The following is a 19564-nucleotide window of genomic DNA, read 5'->3' as shown; positions in this document are numbered from 1 at the left end:
GGTTTTTGGTAGAATGAGCTTCAATACATATGTTAAACATTCACTAAAAAATAAAGAGTAAAGTACATTTTGTGTACCTACACTTTACTCGAGACACCACTTTTAATATTGTTGTTTAAAATCGAGCATTTGCAATATCAGCTTTTTGAAATAATTGCAAACTGTGTATGTCCGTCAAATTGGTGTAACTCTGTTAATTTCTTTGAGGGCAAAATGGACAAAACATATTTAATCAGTTTCCAAATATTGAAAAATTTCACAGTTGAGCTTAATATGAACTACAATGAAGTGAAGAAACAATTCCACCAATCCATCAAAGAATAACAACTTCAATTTACATAAACTTAATCAGATACCCATATTATTTACACCACTCCCCTGCTATCACCATTTGTCTTGATCCCCTCCACTAAAATCTTCAAAATTTTGCCATCACCACCTACTCTATCCCCAATACTTCCGACTTCGCCTTCCCCACCAATGTCTCCATAGTCGGGATTTGCCTCCCCATTTCCTCTGGTCTAAATACTTCCAAATAGGCCACCCAAGATGAGGCCTTAGATGCCCTTTTACAGCTTTGCCCTTCCTCTCATCATCCATCTTCTCATACACTCCTCCGATTTATAGACTACACCTCCCAAATCTAAGCCTCTCTCGTATATTCTTACACCACATAAGAGCAAAAAGGCCTATTTGAGTTTGGTAAAGAGAGGTGGTGAGTTTAGGAGTTGTGTTTTTCGGCGGCGGCGGATTCACTGCCGCGTGGCGGACAGTGATGCCCGTACTTATGGCGACGATGGGGTGGAGGTGTGGTCGCATGTTTTGTTTTGGGTGAAAGTAAAACAAGGGTTTTTGTGGAGAGATGTAGATATAGCAGTAGATATAGTATATGTATATATAAATTATACAAAGGTCCATGTAGTGAAAGTAACAGCACTTGGTTCTTGAAAATATGTTCTTCCCACTTTGATTTTATAAAAGTTAACGGAGTTATCTTAAATTGACGGACATACATAGTTCGTAATTATTTTTTAAAGCTAGTATTGCAAATGCTCGATTTTAAATAACAGTATTGCAAGTGGTGTCTCGAGTAAAGTGCAGGTACACAGAATGCACTTTACTCAAAAATAAAATTAAATTATAAAACTGCAGATCACGATACCCGAAACCCAATGTTTATTTCCTTTCACAAACTGTAACGGTAACAATCCCTCTCACTATTTATTAGATAATATTTATAGAGCTTTTAGAATTTAAAATATGTGTATTAGTAAAATTCAAAACAAACATTAAAAAAATACAATAGAGGCTCATTTAATTGCCCCGTTTGATAATATATTTGAGATAGTGGAGGAAAGTAGTGGGTGTAATAGTAGTTTTTAATGTTAAATATGAGATGGTAGGGGAAGATAGTGGGTGTAATGATGAAAAAAACTTGCTATTTATAGTAACGTAAAGAACTGAGAGGGACATCCCAAGATAGTAACTGTAAACAAATGAGAGGGACAGAGGGAGTATGTTTTTTTTACCAAGGGGCCGTTTGGCTAGGGTTTAAAAAATTGACTTCAATCAATACTCTTTATTAATAAGCGAAATCATATTTTAGTTGAACATCAGTACCAAAAATACTAAAATTTGGTCATCTTATATTATATTTAATTATTATTATTATTATTAATTATTAATATTATTATACACTTAAGTATTGTATTATCGTTAAAAAACTTATATTTGTGAGGATTTTATAATATTCATGAAAATTGATTAAAATATTATAATTAAAAAACGACTTAAGGATTTTGTAATCATATAATTTCTTTATTTAATAATAACAATAATCATTAAACTAATATTAAAAAAATTCGCATTGCTTAGGATTTTATAATTTTATTATATTATTAAAATGACTTTCATATTAATTAGGATTTTATAATTAAAAACTTCAATAATAGTAAGGATTTTATAATTATCAGACTTTGATATTGATTAGGATTTTATAATTAAAGACTTCAATGTTATACTATTAAAAAAAGACTTTTACCGTAGTTAAAAGGTGGTGACAACACTGTCATGACAAATGCAAACTCCAACGAAAATAAAATTATCGTAAATTGTCTGGTTATAGTCATAAAAAGGAGCTTACAAGACTTTGTCAAAAAAAGTTAACAATAAATTAATTTAAAATTTATTTAATTCAACATCTGTTATAATTTTATATTAATTTGACAAATATCTACCAATATTAAATTTACAAAAACTTCAATTAGCGGTACACTTAATAATATTTATTAGACGTCAAAAACAATTGAATTAAAAAAATTAAGTTGTACTAAACATTTAATACCTTCTCAGCCAATTTATATATGCAGGTGTTGAATTTTTTTCCATCTATTTAAAATGAAAAACAACATAATGATTTTATTAAAATAAAACGTACTATTTTGGAATAAATTCATCTCATAACATGTATTCTGAGAATATTTTTTTTAAGAGAATAAAATTTAAACATAATTAGATATGTGTTGCATTATCGTGAAATTGTATAGGCATGGCGCATTACGCGGTTGGGCCACATGTGCATTCTAATCCTTGCTGTTAATTAGTAATTTTTTCCCATTCATAATTTTCGTATATTTTTATCTTGATTTTATTTAAGCACGTGATGTATTGATAAATTATGGATTCTCATAACATGAATTCTGAGAATATTTTTTTTTGAAAAATAAAATTTAAACATAATTAGATATGTGTTGAGCATTCGAATTCTTGCTGTCAATTAGTAATTTTTTCCCATTCCTAATTTTTCGTATTTCTTTATCTTGATTTTATTCAAGCACGTGATGTATTGATAAATTATGGATTTGAATGTTTAGGCACATAAACTCACCAAGTCAATGCTCGCAAATGTCTCAACGCGTCTATACAGATGATAAACCTATGTGTATTCTTTTTTCATTCATTTAAACTTTATTGTCTAAACGTCCGGAGTTATGTTTGCATGACTTTTGGTTAGATGATAAACTTTCTTGAAAGAAAAAAATCCCGAATGCGGTTTATTATTTTTCGATACAATTCTTCTATGAGTACGTAGATCATACAAAAAAAGAAGGCGTTTTCCGGTTTTCTTGAGCAGCTGGACATAGTAGATGATGTATATAACTTTGAAGAAGTCAGACAAGGAGTGAAACGGTAAAACCTATATAAGAATTAGGGGTCGTTTGGTTCATGGGTATGTGGAATCAGGTATGGGGTTTGTCCATTCCAAACCCATACCTGGTGTTTGGTTGGTAAAAATATAATCTCAAACCCATACCTTAAACCCCCAAGGTATGAGTTTTTGATACCTAGGTGGGGAGGTGGGTATGAGATGGAGGTATGGGTATCCATTCATTTTTGATTTTTTTTGTCTCTATTTAAGTAATCAAATATTAATGTTTTATACAAAATTAAATCAATGATGCAAAAATATATAACAATAATAATTTTATTAATTTTTCAATTAATATAAATTAATAACTTATTTTTTACAAAAATTGCATATATTGATTCCAGCACTCAACCAAACACATGATATCATATATGATACCTCAAACCCATACCAGCTTAACCCGATTCCTCATTCCAACCCGATACCACTCTTCGAACCAAACGACCCCTTAGATGCCTATATGTAACAAACAAGTAGAAAATTCATGGAATGTCCAAAAGACTATATGTAGTATGAATGTTACCTTACTATGCCCATTCGACTTATCTTCTATAATGTAACCAGATGGACGCTTATAACATCTTGAATTAATAGTATTCTCAAGCTTGTCAATGAAACATCTACAATTGCCCATTTATTCGCTGCTAATTGCTTGCAATGACGCACAAAATAAACTTCTCGAGTTGCCACCACAGAGCTCTGCAAATATCTGTCGAGAAAAAATAAAATAATGGATTTAAAGATTGCAGAATATGGAGAGTGCATTAGAGTTAACTTAAATCAATTATCAGTTGAATGACGCCATTCTTACCAACTCTTTCTCCGCTATTGATAACATCAACGGTAGAGCCCTTTGAGATCATGCATGGAAACATTACTTGCCATTGTTTCTATGAAACACACAGATTTTCAATAAATTTCAAATTAAATCATAAGCGTTTGAGAATTAGCCAAAATATGATTTTTAATTACCGCATCTATGAAATATTGAACTAACTGGGAAGATCCATAAAGACAACTCCATTGTCCCTTGAAGCCTCAACAGATGATCCATTTTACCAGTTTTTGACAGGAAAATCCTTCAGGTACTCGTCATAGTTCAGTATCTCACGAGTCACGGCTAGTCTCAAAGCTTTTGATCCAAAGTGGTTCCCCTTCGGTAACCATTTTTATCAACTCCTCAGCAGGGCCGGCTCAAGAAACTTGGGGGCCTTAGGCGAATTACAAAAATGAGGCCTAATTTAAATTTTTTTTAGATATTATATTAATAATATAAATACAAAATTTTACAATATTTAAACATTACAAATTAACATAAAATCACCCTAAACACACTACTACAAAATTTACTTGCTACAAAATAATATTTTTACATCGGTTTCACTAGTCTTCATGCACACTACTACATATAATTATATATGTTTATTTGTCTAAATAAACATATATAATTATATAAAAATCGTAGGCAAAAAAAATTACATACTATGTAAATTAAAACTAAATTAGTTATATAATATTCATATATATATATATATATATATATATATATATATATAATTTTATTAAATCTGAATTTAAAAATTAATTAACCTGAAGGGAAAATTAAAGAACAATAAAATCTCTAGTGTTTCTTTTTATTTTATATTTACAAGAATGAGGTTACATCCACATAAAACAATCATTTGCATATTTATTAGGTTATGGATTTAAGTAAGTATTTATTAAGTTAGCACAAAAAATAAAGTATGATTAATAATATTGTATTAGTATTTTGATTATGTTTTTGAAAAGTTGATCACACAAAATTTTCAATTTTTTCACAAAATTTAGATATCAATTCCCATCTTATTTTTGATTTTTTATTAATATAATGTAACTAAATTATTATTTTTTCCAGATGTATACCTATACATATATATACTAGTATAAAATTGGGGGCTCTTAACATTGGGGGCCTTAGGCGGTTGCCTAAATAGCCTGTACTATGAGCCGGCCCTGCTCCTCAGTTGTTTTGTTAACAATCCCAACAATTTGAGATCTTTCTAGCCCAAAAATGTTGCTGAATGCATCTGAAGAACATTTCATATTGCCAGCTTGGTCACTTCCAGGTGAACAAGTTGATTTAACTGACGGTGATTCTGATGATGCATACTTCCCAATAACTGCTAGATACTTTTCGTTCTGCAAGTTAAAAAAGCGCTATTAGCATGCATCAATTGTCAACTCATGAGCATATAATTAAAGATGAATTAGCTAACCTCATATTTTAGTCGAGCGTATATTTTCTATTCTTTAACTAAGTACTCTATGATCCATCGAATATGACCCAGATATGATCCACTAACATTAAATATCATTATTATTTAAATTATTCAAATAATTATCATTTAGTCTAAGTAACCATAATATTATAAAATATAATAATTTTAAATTTGAAACTTATAATTTTATGTCAGTATATATCATTTATTAAATATATATGAAGATAATAAGCATTATCACATTAAATAAATCATATTTTATGAAGATATAAACTTAAATAAGATATTAAAATTTTATAAAATGATGACTATGGATTTAAACTATAATATGTACTAGTATTTATGCCCGCTACGCAAGGGCTTTCAAAATGAAATTTTATTTTCTATTATTCTATAATTAAAACAATATTTTTATAATTTTTTGTTTTCCTAAATCAATTAAATAATTAATTTAAAGTTTTTTTAATTAGATTTTAATAAATGTAATTCTTTATGTGATGTTTTTAAAATGTTCAAATTAGTCCGACTACTTCTAATTTATAAAAATATAAATATTCTATGTTTTGAGAAGCTGAAATTAGGAAGTCGAGCTTGAATGAGTGAATAAATATCCGACTAATTTCTGTATAGTTGATTTAATTTAATTAATTTTTATTTTATTTAATTCGTAAATGATAATGTATCAGTAAAATAATATCGGAAAATATTTTAATATATAGTGGATTTGTGCCCGCTACGCATGGGCGTTAGTTTTCAATATTTTTTCATCTATTAATATTTAAACAAATTTTTAACAAAAAAATTTAGTTCTGATCAATTTTATTTATACTTCGGTTGAGTTTATATATAAAGTTTCGTCTTCTGATTATTGCTTTTTGTTTAGCGATTTCACTGAATTTTTCAAAAATTTGAGAATCAGATTTCAAAAAGATATCTTTAAAATTTAGAATTATTGCATATGAATTTATCCTTTTTTGATAAAAAAAATCAAATACTTATGAGTTGAACCCCTTATTCAAGATTTTAATTTTGATGGTAATGATTTATTTGCAACAAATAAGTTCATAGATTTAAAAAAAATATTATAAATTTAATATAAAAATAATGAGTAATTTAATTTGAAAAGAGATATCTATCTTTATACGCAATATGAAAAGAAACTCCTGCATGTATAAATCAAACTCCAATAGTCATATACTCAAAATGTAAAGAAACTCAAATACGCAAAATGAGAAGATGAGAATTTTTAGTGACTTTTTAATTAATAAATTAACGATGAATCCAATAATGTAGATTACACGCATACCTAACATTTGTTTTTTCTTAACAAAATAATTTGTATCACATGCTTCCGCCACAAAATAATTTTGTCTCTGCTTTGCACATGGGAATGTTATTTTATTTAACTATACTTTATTTATTTGTTAAATCATTAAATTTATTTATTTTTTGTGTTTGTGTTTTCTTTCTAAATTTTACAGGGTGTTCTTTTTTCATATAAATTATTATAATTATGTACTCAAACATTGTATTATATAGTTGGGTTCTGTGAAAGAAAACGTTCTGTGAAAGAAAACAAATTATATAAACTTATATCTCCAATTTGCATCACATGCGATAAAGTGTATGCTATTTATGATAATACTATCTCCATTAATAATTGATTGTTTTTTAGATTTTTTAATAAAATTAAGTTAAAATATACTATAATAGTTTTTCGGTCTCGCGGCGAGACCGGCTTCTTTTATTTTTTTTTTTTAAAAAATGACATCTTTAATATATTTTTTATTTTAAAGTTATATTAAGAATTTTTAAAAAATTACAAATACAATAAAAAACAAAGTAATTTTTTTGAAATTTATAACTATTATTAGTAATACATATATGTTTGGTCAATTAACATTTATCTACCTTTATCTATTATCTATGTAATTGTTCCTTGAGAGTATGTTTGATGGTAATATGATCAATTTTCACTGAAAGGACATATTATTCATTGTTACAGTGCAAAATCATGGTTCAATAAGTTCTGATGGTTCAATCGAATATGGACCGTGAATCATATTCAGGTAGGATCATAATCTTATGAAAAATTATATGAAACCGAATATGAGCGGATATAGGTGTACTCATATCCGAGATCATATAATATACGAGCTTAATTTTTTCGTCAGATTTGAATCGTTTTCAAAACTGCTGTGAGACATGTATCATATTCTCGAGTCGGTTATAATTTGAAATACTGGATAGTCCGTATCATTATCAGCCATAAATAGAGTAACGTTTCTTATTACTTTTTGTGGTGTAATAATACGAAAACAGATACAAAAAAGTTATTACCTTTTGTAGTGTAATAATACGAAAACAGGTACAGAAGAAGTTGGGCAAAAAAGGTGCCTCCACGCAGGATCGAACTGCGGACCTTCAGTTTACAAGACTGACGCTCTACCACTGAGCTATAAAGGCAACTGGTATTTTTTCAATCTTTTAAAATATTACCTAAATTCTTCCATCCTGGAATACAAAATAGTTGTTTCGCTCATTCCTGAGAAAATACGAATTCAAATTCTATCATTCACTTCGCCAATCCTTGTAAAATGTCAGACAATTTCGATCCTGTAAGTAATTACTCGTTTCTATCATGTCAATCTCTTCTCAAAACTCATATGATCATATCTATATCTATATATATTTAACTGTATATGTTCTAATCGTCTTTTTTGAATTTGCATAACAGGACCTAATTCAGGCAATTTTCAAACTCATATGGAGCAAAAACGCTCTAGGTTTGATTCTTCCTCTTTCAATTATCGTCTACGCTTTGAAATTTACTTTTACACTAGTTTCTGTTTGTTGTTTCATCGTAATCATAATAATGTGTTATTGTTTGATTCCAGAGCGCGAGAGAAACGAAGGTGTCGATCCGATGACAGATGAGGTATGTATATTCGAATTTCGATTTCATTTGTTTTACTGTGAATTGTGGAATGATTTGTTCGAAGTCGTAATGCGATTCTATACTTTCTCGAATCACTCTGCTGTTTCTGTTTAGGAAAGGCTTCATAATTATTCTTGTGTACATATACATGTGTAGTTTCTATTGATGATAATGACGTTGTTAGGAGAGGAAGAAAGGGGCATTACTCTTTGTGATGTGAATTTAATATCTAAATTGCCGAGATGTTCTGTTTTAAAAAACAATTACTCTCTGTGATGTGAATTTAATATCTAAATTGCCGAGATGTTCTGTACTTCTGTTTAAAAAACATTTTAAGTAGGTCAATTACTTTTGTAGCATCAATTTTAAGTGTTATGGCTAATATACCCGATTTTTATAAGTTACCGAATAATTAACCTGTCAAAGACAGCCTGCTGTTAATTTTCAGAGTAAACAGTTAGCCTGCTAATAAGATAAATGCAATGCAGATAATGTAAAGCAGTATGCTAGCAACACCAAGAATTTTAGCCAGGTTCGACCCCTAACCCTAATGGTCTACGTCCTGGTCCCCTACCAACTGGTAAGAGATTATATTATTAATCAATAATATCAACGATTACAAGATTCAATAATATAACTCCCTTTCTCCCTTGTTCCTGTTATCAGCCTGCTGAAACCCCTGAACCACGAACCAAAAGCCTACCAAGACCTATACTTCCCAAGTATACTCTCCTAGCTAACTAGTTCCCTTGTTCCCTTGTTTCACAAGCTCGATACACAGCAACAAAACATTACACCTTGAACAATACAATGAATGAGTGTAATACAACCGAAACTATGAACTCTCAATATAGATATATATGCAAATATAAGTACTAGAGCTCAATAAAAGATTTAGCAATGTAAAGAGTTGTATTTCAGAAAGCTTGGTGTGTTCTCCTCGTTCTCTACCGAAAATGAAAGCACACACAAATTTATATACATCATACCAACGGTCATAATCCAACAAACTTCCCAACGATCTTGGTAACAACCTCACGTTTAAATTTGAATTGAATGATGAACGTTTGGATGATATATGTTTACTGAGTAAAAGATAAAACACGTTTGAAATCATCTCAGTAAAGATATTTAAACTAAAACCCGTTTGAAACAAAGTAGGAGTTTGTTAAAGATAAAATCGATTTGAAATAATATCTCCTATTTGTTAGGAAAACGTTTTTGAATGAAAACTCTTTATAAAACTGAGCTCTAATATTTATATCAGATATATATAAATATTAGAATCCTTACAAAGTCGTTTCCTATTAAATCTCCTTGAAAATAGACTTTGATCTTTATCCGATTGTTTCTCTGTTCACGCTGTAAGCCTGCTGATAGCTTGTAAATATTCCTGTAAGCTTGCTGACAGCTATAATCATGCTAACATCCTGAAATACTGTTAGTCCGCATAAACAACCTTTGATAGCATGCTTACACATATCAGTTTCATGTTATTAGCTTGCTGTTAGTGTCATCATCAAAACCTTGAGAGTATCAATCTCCCCCTTTTTGATGATTACACTATATTAGGAAAAAGTAATAAACTCCCCCTAAATATAGCAATCTAATATCACTAAACTTTCACAATTATCACAGAGAATAAAATCTAGCAGATATATCTAATTCACAGATATTCACAAATATGCAATATTTAACACAGAAAGCAATTAATCAAAGCAACTTGCATAGATAATTAACCAGGATAAACCACCTGGTATCCAACAAAATTATCCAAAGAAAACAAACCAAGTTAACTCAGGATAAACCACCTGAGACCAGCAAATTCAAATCCAAACCAACCAGTAAAACTTAGTCTTTAAAGCAAATTAAAACTTAGGGCCAATAATGTACTTAAGCAGATAACACAAACTTAAGCAAAGTATTATTAATTTCCTAATTTCCTCCCCCTTAATCATTAAAAAGGTGAGAAAATCAAGATCCAGCCTTGTCCTGATCATCCTTCTCCAGTCCAAACTTCTTGACAAGCTCTGCCGCAATCACATTCCGAGCTAGCATTTCTTCCCCTGCAGCAGCATACTTGGAGTCCGTTCCAGCAGCCTCCTTCAAAGCATCCATAGCTGTTCTCGGCCGTGGGCTATCAGTAGTATCATCCTCTGAAGTGAAAGTAGCCTTCACATCAGATGAACCCCCGGAGCCATAAATCCTTTTGTAGAGTTCATAAGCAAAGCTTCCAGAACTGCACTTCTCAGACGCAGTAGACGTTCGAGCCCCAAACATCATGTCTTTCCAAAAAGCAAACTGAGTATTCAACTCACCCATCTTCTCAGATAACTGCTTTTGCCCGTCCACCAGCTGCTGATGATTAGTACGAAGCTCTTCCATATATTCCTGAATCTCTTGCGCAGAGATTCCCAAATCAACAACGTTCACAGAATGTGTAGGAGGTGGAGGTGGAGGAATTTCAACCACAACCAGATTCCCATCCTTATCCAACTTCAAATTTGACTGAGAGAGAAACTTAACATCCAAAAATTCTTTAGCAGTAATAGTGTCCTCATCAACAAATGACACTCCAAACCATTCAAAAACCCTGGTTAAAAGTAACCCATATGGTAAACCCCCAGAAGATTTACCCTCAACTGCATCCAACATGTTTTTAAGAATCAAATCTGGCAAATCAAACTTTCGACCCGCCATGATCATAGCAACAACCACAATATCTTGTGAAGACAGATTAGACCTAGTACCAAGCCTAGGACTAACATTATCAATTGACAGCTTAAAAAATGCTTGAGCAAGAGGAAGCAACTGAGTAGTGGAAGGAAACATATTCTCAGACACATTATCAGACCCAGTTATCAATTTTAATTGATCTTGATGAGAGAACCCCTCAACACTTTTTGGACCTCTCTTAGTGTGAATAGACAGAGTGGATGGGGGGATTTTTAAAATCGCACCCAAAAACATGGAGGACAAACAAATCTTAACATCAGAAACAAACGAGACATACTGATCCAATCCAACCAACTGTAGATTCGCATAAAATTCTCTAACTAACGCAGGATAGCAAGTCTTAGGCAAATCAACCATAAAGGACTGAAACCCTAAATCCTCAAAAAGCTTAACTATACCACAAGAGTACAAAGCTTTTCCAGAAAGAGGCTTACCCAAGATGACCTTGCGGCCGGCAAGACCTCGAACAGCCAACATCTCCGATTTGGGCTTCTTCTGAGTAGATTCAGTCCCAACCTCATCTCGATTAACCCCAGAAATCTCATCGCCGCTTTCAACTGTCACAAACTCTTCATCGTCCTCATCGATTAACTTGCGCTTCTGAGAAATAGAAGATGGCTGAGGAGTGTGAGCCTTCACGTTCGCCCTTGTCTTCTTCCTCATCGCGAGCCGTAAGCCGATAGATGCTATTGTGAATACAAAGAGCTTTCGGAGTAGGTGAGATAAAACCCTACTGTCTTGAGGTGGAGTGTATATGTAGCCGAAGAGTCGTGGTGATAGGATTTGTTTCAAAATCCTTTTAATAATTATCAGGGGAGTAGTTTTAGGAATAAAATTAAACGAAGTGATATTCCTAAAATAATTCATGGTAATCTATTATCAACCGAATGAGTTAAAAGATGTTAACACTACTTATCTCTTATCACATATATATATCCATTTGAACTAATTTGAATTTGAAACCTTATCATAAATTACACAGATAAGCACATAATCACGTATCAAAATTCAACAGAAAATTTCAACTTTCTAAGCATACAACGGCAATATCATTTAAGAGCACAGATTTCAAATTAACACTTAAACTGACCGGCATGCAAAATAAATAAAAATTATATAAAATGCTAGGAGTAAGCTGATAGTACCCGGACCATGCTTAAGAGCCTGCTGACTGCACATCACACATTCCCAATTCCCTTCTCAGCACGACATAACGTTCTTCAGGAAGAGGTTTTGTGAAGATGTCAGCTAGCTGATCTGCTGTAGCCACAAATATAAGCTTGACCGCACCCTTTGCAACATTGTCTCTCAGAAAATGATGTCGAACATCAATATGCTTTGTCCTTGAATGATTGACTGGATTTTCTGAAATGTTGATTGTACTTGTGTTGTCACAAAAGATTGGAGTTTGCTTGCATTTGATTCCAAAGTCCTTCAATTGTTGTCTCATCCATAGCATTTGAGAGCAACAACTACCAGCTGCTAAATACTCCCCCTCAGCCGTAGATAGAGCAACTGAAGTTTGCTTCTTGCTTAACCAAGAAACTAAGCTTTGACCCAAAAATGCACAAACACCACTTGTACTTTTTCTATCAGTTTGACTACCTGCATAATCTGCATCACTATACCCAACAAGATCAAAAGCATTTGTGATAGGATAGAATAAACCCAAAGTTATGGTTCCACTTAAATATTTAAATATTCTTTTAACAGCTTGTAAGTGAGAATCCTTTGGTTTTGCTTGAAATCTAGCACAAACACAAACACTATACATAATATCAGGTCTAGAGGCTGTAAGATAAAGTAAACTACCAATCATACCTCTATACATCCGAATATCAACATCTTTACCATTTTCATCTGCTGTCAGCTTGCTGACAACGCTCATCGGTGTTGATTTTGCCTTGATATTCTCATATCCAAATCTTTTGAGTAGATTCTTGACATACTTGGATTGATGCACATAAATTCCTTCTGGAGTTTGCTTAATTTGGAGTCCCAAGAAATAGTTGAGCTCTCCCATCATGCTCATGTCAAACTCACTATGCATGCACTTTGAAAACCACTTACACAAAGAATCATTAGTAGATCCAAATATAATATCATCTACATATATTTGAACAACTAATATATCTTGACCTTTAATAATGGTAAACAAAGTAGGATCAATTTTACCTCTAATGAAACCATTTTTGATCAAAAATTCACTTAACCTTTCATACCATGATCGAGGTGCTTGCCTTAATCCATATAGTGCCTTCTTGAGCTTGTAGACACGGTTGGGATATTTTTCATCCTCGAATCCTGGTGGTTGCTTGACATAGACTTCTTCCTTTAGATATCCATTTAAGAATGCACTTTTGACGTCCATTTGATGTAGCTTGAACTTCTTGTAGCATGCAAATGATAAGAGCATCCTAATAGATTCCAATCTTGCAACCGGAGCATATGTTTGATCAAAATCAATTCCTTCTTGTTGATTGTATCCTTGTGCAACAAGTCTAGCTTTGTTCCGAGTGATAGTACCAAATTCATCAACTTTATTCTTGAACACCCATTTGGTTCCAACAATTGAAGCATCCTCTGGTGGATCTACAAGTTCCCAAACATCACATCTTTCAAATTGATTGAGTTCTTCTTGCATTGCCATGATCCAATTTTCATCTTGTAAAGCTTCTTGAACATTCTTTGGTTCCTCTTGAGCTATGAAGGCAGCATAAGCACAAATGTTGGCTTGAGCCTTCCTTGTCTTGATTCCAGCTGATTTATCTCCAATGATCAACTGAGGTGGATGATTCTTCACTGTTCTAGTTGATTTTGGTAGATTATGTTGAGCTATGACCTCTTCATTCCTTGTAGTCTGCCTAGGAGGAGTCTGATCAACAACATTTTGGCTTGCTGATGAAGTGTGACCTCTGGATTCATCCAATGTAAGCTTTGACATCTTATCCAAGGTTTCCTCAAGAGATGGAGTGGATTCAGTAGCCTTGTTGCCTTCTGAAGTTTTGGCAGTTGACTTGTCAGCTTGCTGATTTCCAGTCTCCTTCACTGTCAGCTTGCTGCTGGTACCTGTACCTGCACATTCTTCCTCATCCCTTGCAAGATCATCAGTAGACTCTTGAAATGAAACATCAATAGACTCTTCAACAGTATGTTTAGAAAGATTATACACTCTATAAGCACGACTTGTTAAAGAATAACCCAAAAATATAGCTTCATAAGATTTAGAGTCGAATTTACCATCCCTGTCAATGGTTTTAAGTACGAAGCATTTAGATCCAAAAACTTTGAAGTAGCTGATGTTAGGCTTCTTTTTCCTTAGCAATTCATAAGGAGTCTTGTTGAGAATTGGCCTGATAAGCACTCTGTTAAGAACATAGCATGCTGTGTTGACAGCTTCTGCCCAAAAGCTTCTTGGCAGCCTGCTCTCCTGCAGCAATGTCCTAGCTGTTTCTTGTAAGGACCTGTTCTTACGCTCTACAACTCCATTTTGCTGAGGTGTACGAGGTGCTGAGAACTCATGTGAGATTCCTCTTTCTTCACAATAAGTAATGAAGTCTTTTTGGAATTCCCCACCATGATCACTTCGAATACCTACAAGTCTTGTATCTAGCTTGTTCTCAAGCAACTTGATTAGTTTCTCAAATTCACTAAAAGCACAATCTTTAGTACGCAAGAATAATACCCAAGTGAATCTAGAATAATCATCAACAATAACAAAGGCATATTGTTTACCTCCAATACTCTTATAAGCTTCGGGACCAAAAAGATCCAAGTGAAGAAGCTCTAAAGGTTTAGAAGTAGATACCATTTTCTTTGCCTTATGTGGAGTCCTTGTTTGCTTTCCCAATTGACAAGCAGAACATGTCTCCATCTTGACATACTTAAGCTTTGGTAGTCCTCGAACAAGCTTCTTTGCTGACAGCTTGCTGAGATGATCCATATGAGCATGTCCAAGCCTTCTATGCCAAATTTCTGGATTATTATCCATAGCTGCTAAACAAACACCTGCCTCCTGTTCTTCAAAATTCAAAACATATATATTTCCTTCTCGTTTTGCAACTAGAGGAGTTTTGTTAGCACCAACAAGTATAGTACATTCATCCTTACCAAAGTTAACAATATGACCATCATCAAATAACTGACTTATACTAAGCAAGTTATAAGTAAGACCTTTGACATATTGTACCTTGTTAATAGAAATGATACTATTACCTATAGTTCCTTTGCCAAGAATAGGAAGAGTTTTGCTATCACCAATTGTGACACGTCCACCCTTCTTCATCTTCAAGCTTAGAAACTGTGATTTGTCTCCACTCATGTGCCTAGTGCATCCACTATCCAATATCCATTGATTTGGCTTTACTTTAGACACGAGACAAACCTACAAAACAAACACAAACAACTCAACGTTTTGGTACCCAAATTTTGTTGGGTCCAGCAATGTTAGTTGATAAAACATATAGAACATTAAGATCAGATTTCTTGATCCACATTTGGACCACTTTAGAACTCTTCTTCCATGTTCTGCTGGTCTTATCAGCATACTGTCTCGGAGCTGTCTTCTGTCTGTTTCTGTTGTCAGCATACTGTCTGTGAGCTGACTTCCTTTTCCAGCTTGCTGATTGAGTGTTCTTCATTGGACAATTATTAGCAAGATGACCCTTCTTTCCACACTTGTGACAAGTCACCCAAGGCATGGCATAATTGTATGGAATGCCATTTTTCCCTTCATATCTCATTGATGATGTGGATGTAGAAGCTGCACCAATGCCTCCTTTGTCATGAGAACCTTTAGCTTGTTTCATTATAGATTTGAGACTTTCTTCTCCTTGAACAAACTTTCCCATGGCTTTCTGAAGATCTTTGACTTCTTGCTCCAATGACTTGATCTTTTCAGCTTGAATAGAGATTTCGGCTAAGCTTTGGGTTTTGCTTAACTCGAATGCCTCCAAGCTTGCATCCTTAGCTTTAAGATCTGCTCTCAGCGAGCTGAGTTCCTTCATGAGTGTATCATTTCTTCTTTGGATTTGCATGTTGTTCCCTTCAAGTTGTGAGATCTGTTCCTTGAGGGTAGCAATGATTCCACTACTAGCTTTGGCACTCTTTTCATTCAAGAAATCACCTATGACTTTCTTCAAATGAACATTTTCTTTCTCGAGCTCATAATTCTCATTCTTCAGATCAATGAGTTCCATTATTGATAAGCAACTCTTATCCTGCATGGTTAGTTCACAAGTAGTTGTATCAATAGTATGTAATTCAGAATTAATAGAGTTTACCTCACTATTAGTGTCCGTATCTGAATCGGTTGTCTCTATTGAGCCATCGAGACCAACAAGAGCCAAGTTAACCATCTCATCACTTGAAACATCAGAAGCTGATTCATCTTCATCATCACTCCATGTGAGAAGCGCCTTTGATTTCTTTTTGTTCTTGTAATCAGCTTGCTGTTTAGACGGCTTAGACTTGTTTTTCAGCTTGTAGCAATCCCTTTTGAAATGTCCTTTCTTGCCACATTCGAAACATGCATCATCTTTTGGATCTTTCTTTGCACCAAAAGCTTTGCCCTTTTCTCTTTTCATCTTATTCTTCTTTTCGATCATTCTCTTGATTTTTCTGGACATAAGAGCTAGATCCTCATCTGATTCTGTTTCCTCATCTGATTCCAGCCTGCTGGCAGTAGAGTGGAGTGCAAGATTCTTCATTTTCTCTGTTGGCAGCTTGCTGCTTTCTGAGCTGTTAGCTTCAATCTTAGCTTCAAATTGTTCCAACTCAGCAAATATGGCCAGGTGATCCATAGTATCAATGTTGAGAGCTGATTCTAATGCTGTGACCTTGGCACCATATTCGAACGGAGCTGCATTAAGAATATTCATGTTGATTTCCGATTGAGGAATCTTTTTGCCAAGTCTTTCAAGACTGTTGAGAGTGACTTGGAATCTAGCTTGGCTTTCTCGAATGGATTCTCCCTTCTTGATAGCAAAGCTTCCAAATTCTTTCATAAGCTTTCCGAGCTTGACTTTCTTTAATGCCTTTGAGCCTTCGTGATATGTCTCCAATGCATCCCAAATTTCCTTTGCAGATTTGAGAGAAGGAGACCTTGTCATATTCAGCTTGATTCAGCCCATTGATTAATGTACTCCTTGCTTTTCCATTGGCAGCAACCTTTGATAGCTCGTCCGCTGTGAGAACATCAACGTCCTTGACTTTGCCATCGCTATCACGATATTCATAAGGACCTCTTTGCACAACTCTTTGCATTAGGGGATCTCTGGACAGATGAGCCTCCATTTGGCCTTTCCACCAATTGTAGTTGTCAGAACCCGTGAGGAGAGGAGCTCTAAAATCGGACTTTCCCTGAAAGTTATCAGCCATATCGATCGATACTATTCCTGTTACAGAAGTATTAGTACAAACCTGCTCTGATACCAATTGAAATTACACACCTAGAGGGGGGTGAATAGGTGTTATGGCTAATATACCCGATTTTTATAAGTTACCGAATAATTAATCTGTCAACGACAGCCTGCTGTTAATTTTCAGAGTAAACTGTTAGCCTGCTAATAAGATAAATGCAATGCAGATAATGTAAAGCAGTATGCTAGCAACACCAAGAATTTTAGCCAGGTTCGACCCCTAACCCTAATGGTCTACGTCCTGGTCCCCTACCAACTGGTAAGAGATTATATTATTAATCAATAATATCAACGATTACAAGATTCAATAATATAACTCCCTTTCTCCCTTGTTCCTGTTATCAGCCTGCTGAAACCCCTGAACCACGAACCAAAAGCCTACCAAGACCTATACTTCCCAAGTATATTCTCCAAGCTAACTAGTCCCCTTGTTCCCTTGTTTCACAAGCTCGATACACAGCAACAAAACATTACACCTTGAACAATACAATGAATAAGTGTAATACAACCGAAACTATGAACTCTCAATATAGATATATAATCGAATATAAGTACTAGAGCTCAATAAAAGATTTAGCAATGTAAAGAGTTGTATTTCAGAAAGCTTGGTGTGTTCTCCTTGTTCTCTACCGAAAATGAAAGCACACACAAATTTATATACATCATACCAACGGTCATAATCCAACAAACTTCCCAACGATCTTGGTAACAACCTCACGTTTAAATTTGAATTGAATGATGAACGTTTGGATGACATAATACTGAGTAAAAGATAGAATACGTTTGAAATCATCTCAGTAAAACATTTAAATACAATCAGTTTGAAACTAAATAGAAGTTTGTTAAAAGATAAGATTTCTTTGAGATAAAATCTCCTATTAGTTAGGAAAACGTTTTTGAACAAAACTCTTTATAAAACTGAGCTCTAATATTTATATAAGATATATACAAATATTAGAATCCTTACAAAGTCGTTTCCTATTGAATCTCCATGAAAATAGACTTTGATCTTTATCCGATTGTTTCTCTGTTCACGCTGTAAGCCTGCTGATAGCTTGTAAATATCCCTGTAAGCTTGCTGACAGCTATAATCATGCTAACATCCTGAAATACTGTTAGTCCGCATAAACAACCTTTGATAGCATGCTTACACATATCAGTTTCATGTTATTAGCTTGCTGTTAGTGTCATCATCAAAACCTTGAGAGTATCACCTAGAGCTGATTGGTTTGCTAAAAATGTCATCTCTTTTCTTTTTCGACGATTGGGTTTGGTGAAGTTTGTTTCCGCCCCCGGGTATTCATGAGATGAAAGAATGGGGCATTTTCTGGAAAGATTTGGTAGACTTTAACGAAATGTAATCTTTTTGTTTCACAAAATGTAAAAATAAATTTCTATTTATTTTCCATCAAAAAAAATCTATTTTTTTTATAAGAAATGTAATCTTTATACTTTATAAAAAATTGTTGTAGTTTTTTTTAATTATTATTTTTTTTAAAGTCTGCATACACGTATATTAATTGTATCGAAATACAATAAACTGCATCTGGCATATCTTCCTATCTTTCTTTCAAGAAAGTTTATCATCTAAAAGTCATGCAAGCACAACCCTAAACGTTTAGATAATAAAACTTAAATAAATGAGAAAAGAATACCCATTAAAAAATCCCGTAAACCTCACTTCCAAAATATAAAAGATAGTAAATCTAATAAAAAACCAAAAAAAAGACTATATTATATATATGTGTATATATATCCAAGAAAAAGAGAAAATAAAATAAAGTAGAAATATTAATTCAACTCTAACCAAAGAAAAATCTTTTGATCAGACACATAAAATTTTAATAATTTAATAAAAAATAAAATAGAGTTTAAATTACAATTAAATATATTATATATAATAACCATCAAAACAAAAGGCCAATGTAAAATATGTTTGGAAATTAGACTGAATGATTAATCAGGATATTAATCAGAATATATTAAAATAATATAATAATAA

At 33.1% G+C, this 19564-nt stretch overlaps 1 protein-coding gene and 1 non-coding gene across 17 annotated transcripts in view; one reads left to right on the top strand and one right to left on the bottom strand.

Moving 5' to 3' along the window:
* Positions 1 to 7863: 7863 nt before the first annotated feature.
* On the bottom strand, positions 7864 to 7935 carry TRNAT-UGU (transfer RNA threonine (anticodon UGU)). Its single transcript has one exon. It is a non-coding gene; the product is annotated as a tRNA-Thr (tRNA).
* A 43-nt stretch (positions 7936 to 7978) lies between these two features.
* The window catches only part of LOC135150804 (protein MHF2 homolog), a 20360-nt gene continuing 8774 nt past the window's right edge, over positions 7979 to 19564 (top strand). For all 16 annotated transcript variants that reach the window (XR_010289086.1, XR_010289084.1, XR_010289088.1 and 13 more), the window contains exons 1-3: positions 7979 to 8087; positions 8207 to 8255; positions 8367 to 8407. Coding sequence is in view for 7 of the 16 variants with exons in the window: in XM_064087987.1 (XP_063944057.1) it covers positions 8067 to 8087; positions 8207 to 8255; positions 8367 to 8407 (111 nt within the window). In the remaining 9 variants the exon portion in view is untranslated. The remainder of the gene's footprint in view (positions 8088 to 8206; positions 8256 to 8366; positions 8408 to 19564) is intronic.

The sequence above is a fragment of the Daucus carota genome, chromosome 2 (assembly GCF_001625215.2).
Source record: "Daucus carota subsp. sativus chromosome 2, DH1 v3.0, whole genome shotgun sequence".
NCBI lineage: Eukaryota > Viridiplantae > Streptophyta > Magnoliopsida > Apiales > Apiaceae > Daucus > Daucus carota.
The sequence above is the reverse complement of the archived record's forward strand: the minus strand, read 5'-3'. Positions and strand labels throughout refer to the sequence as shown.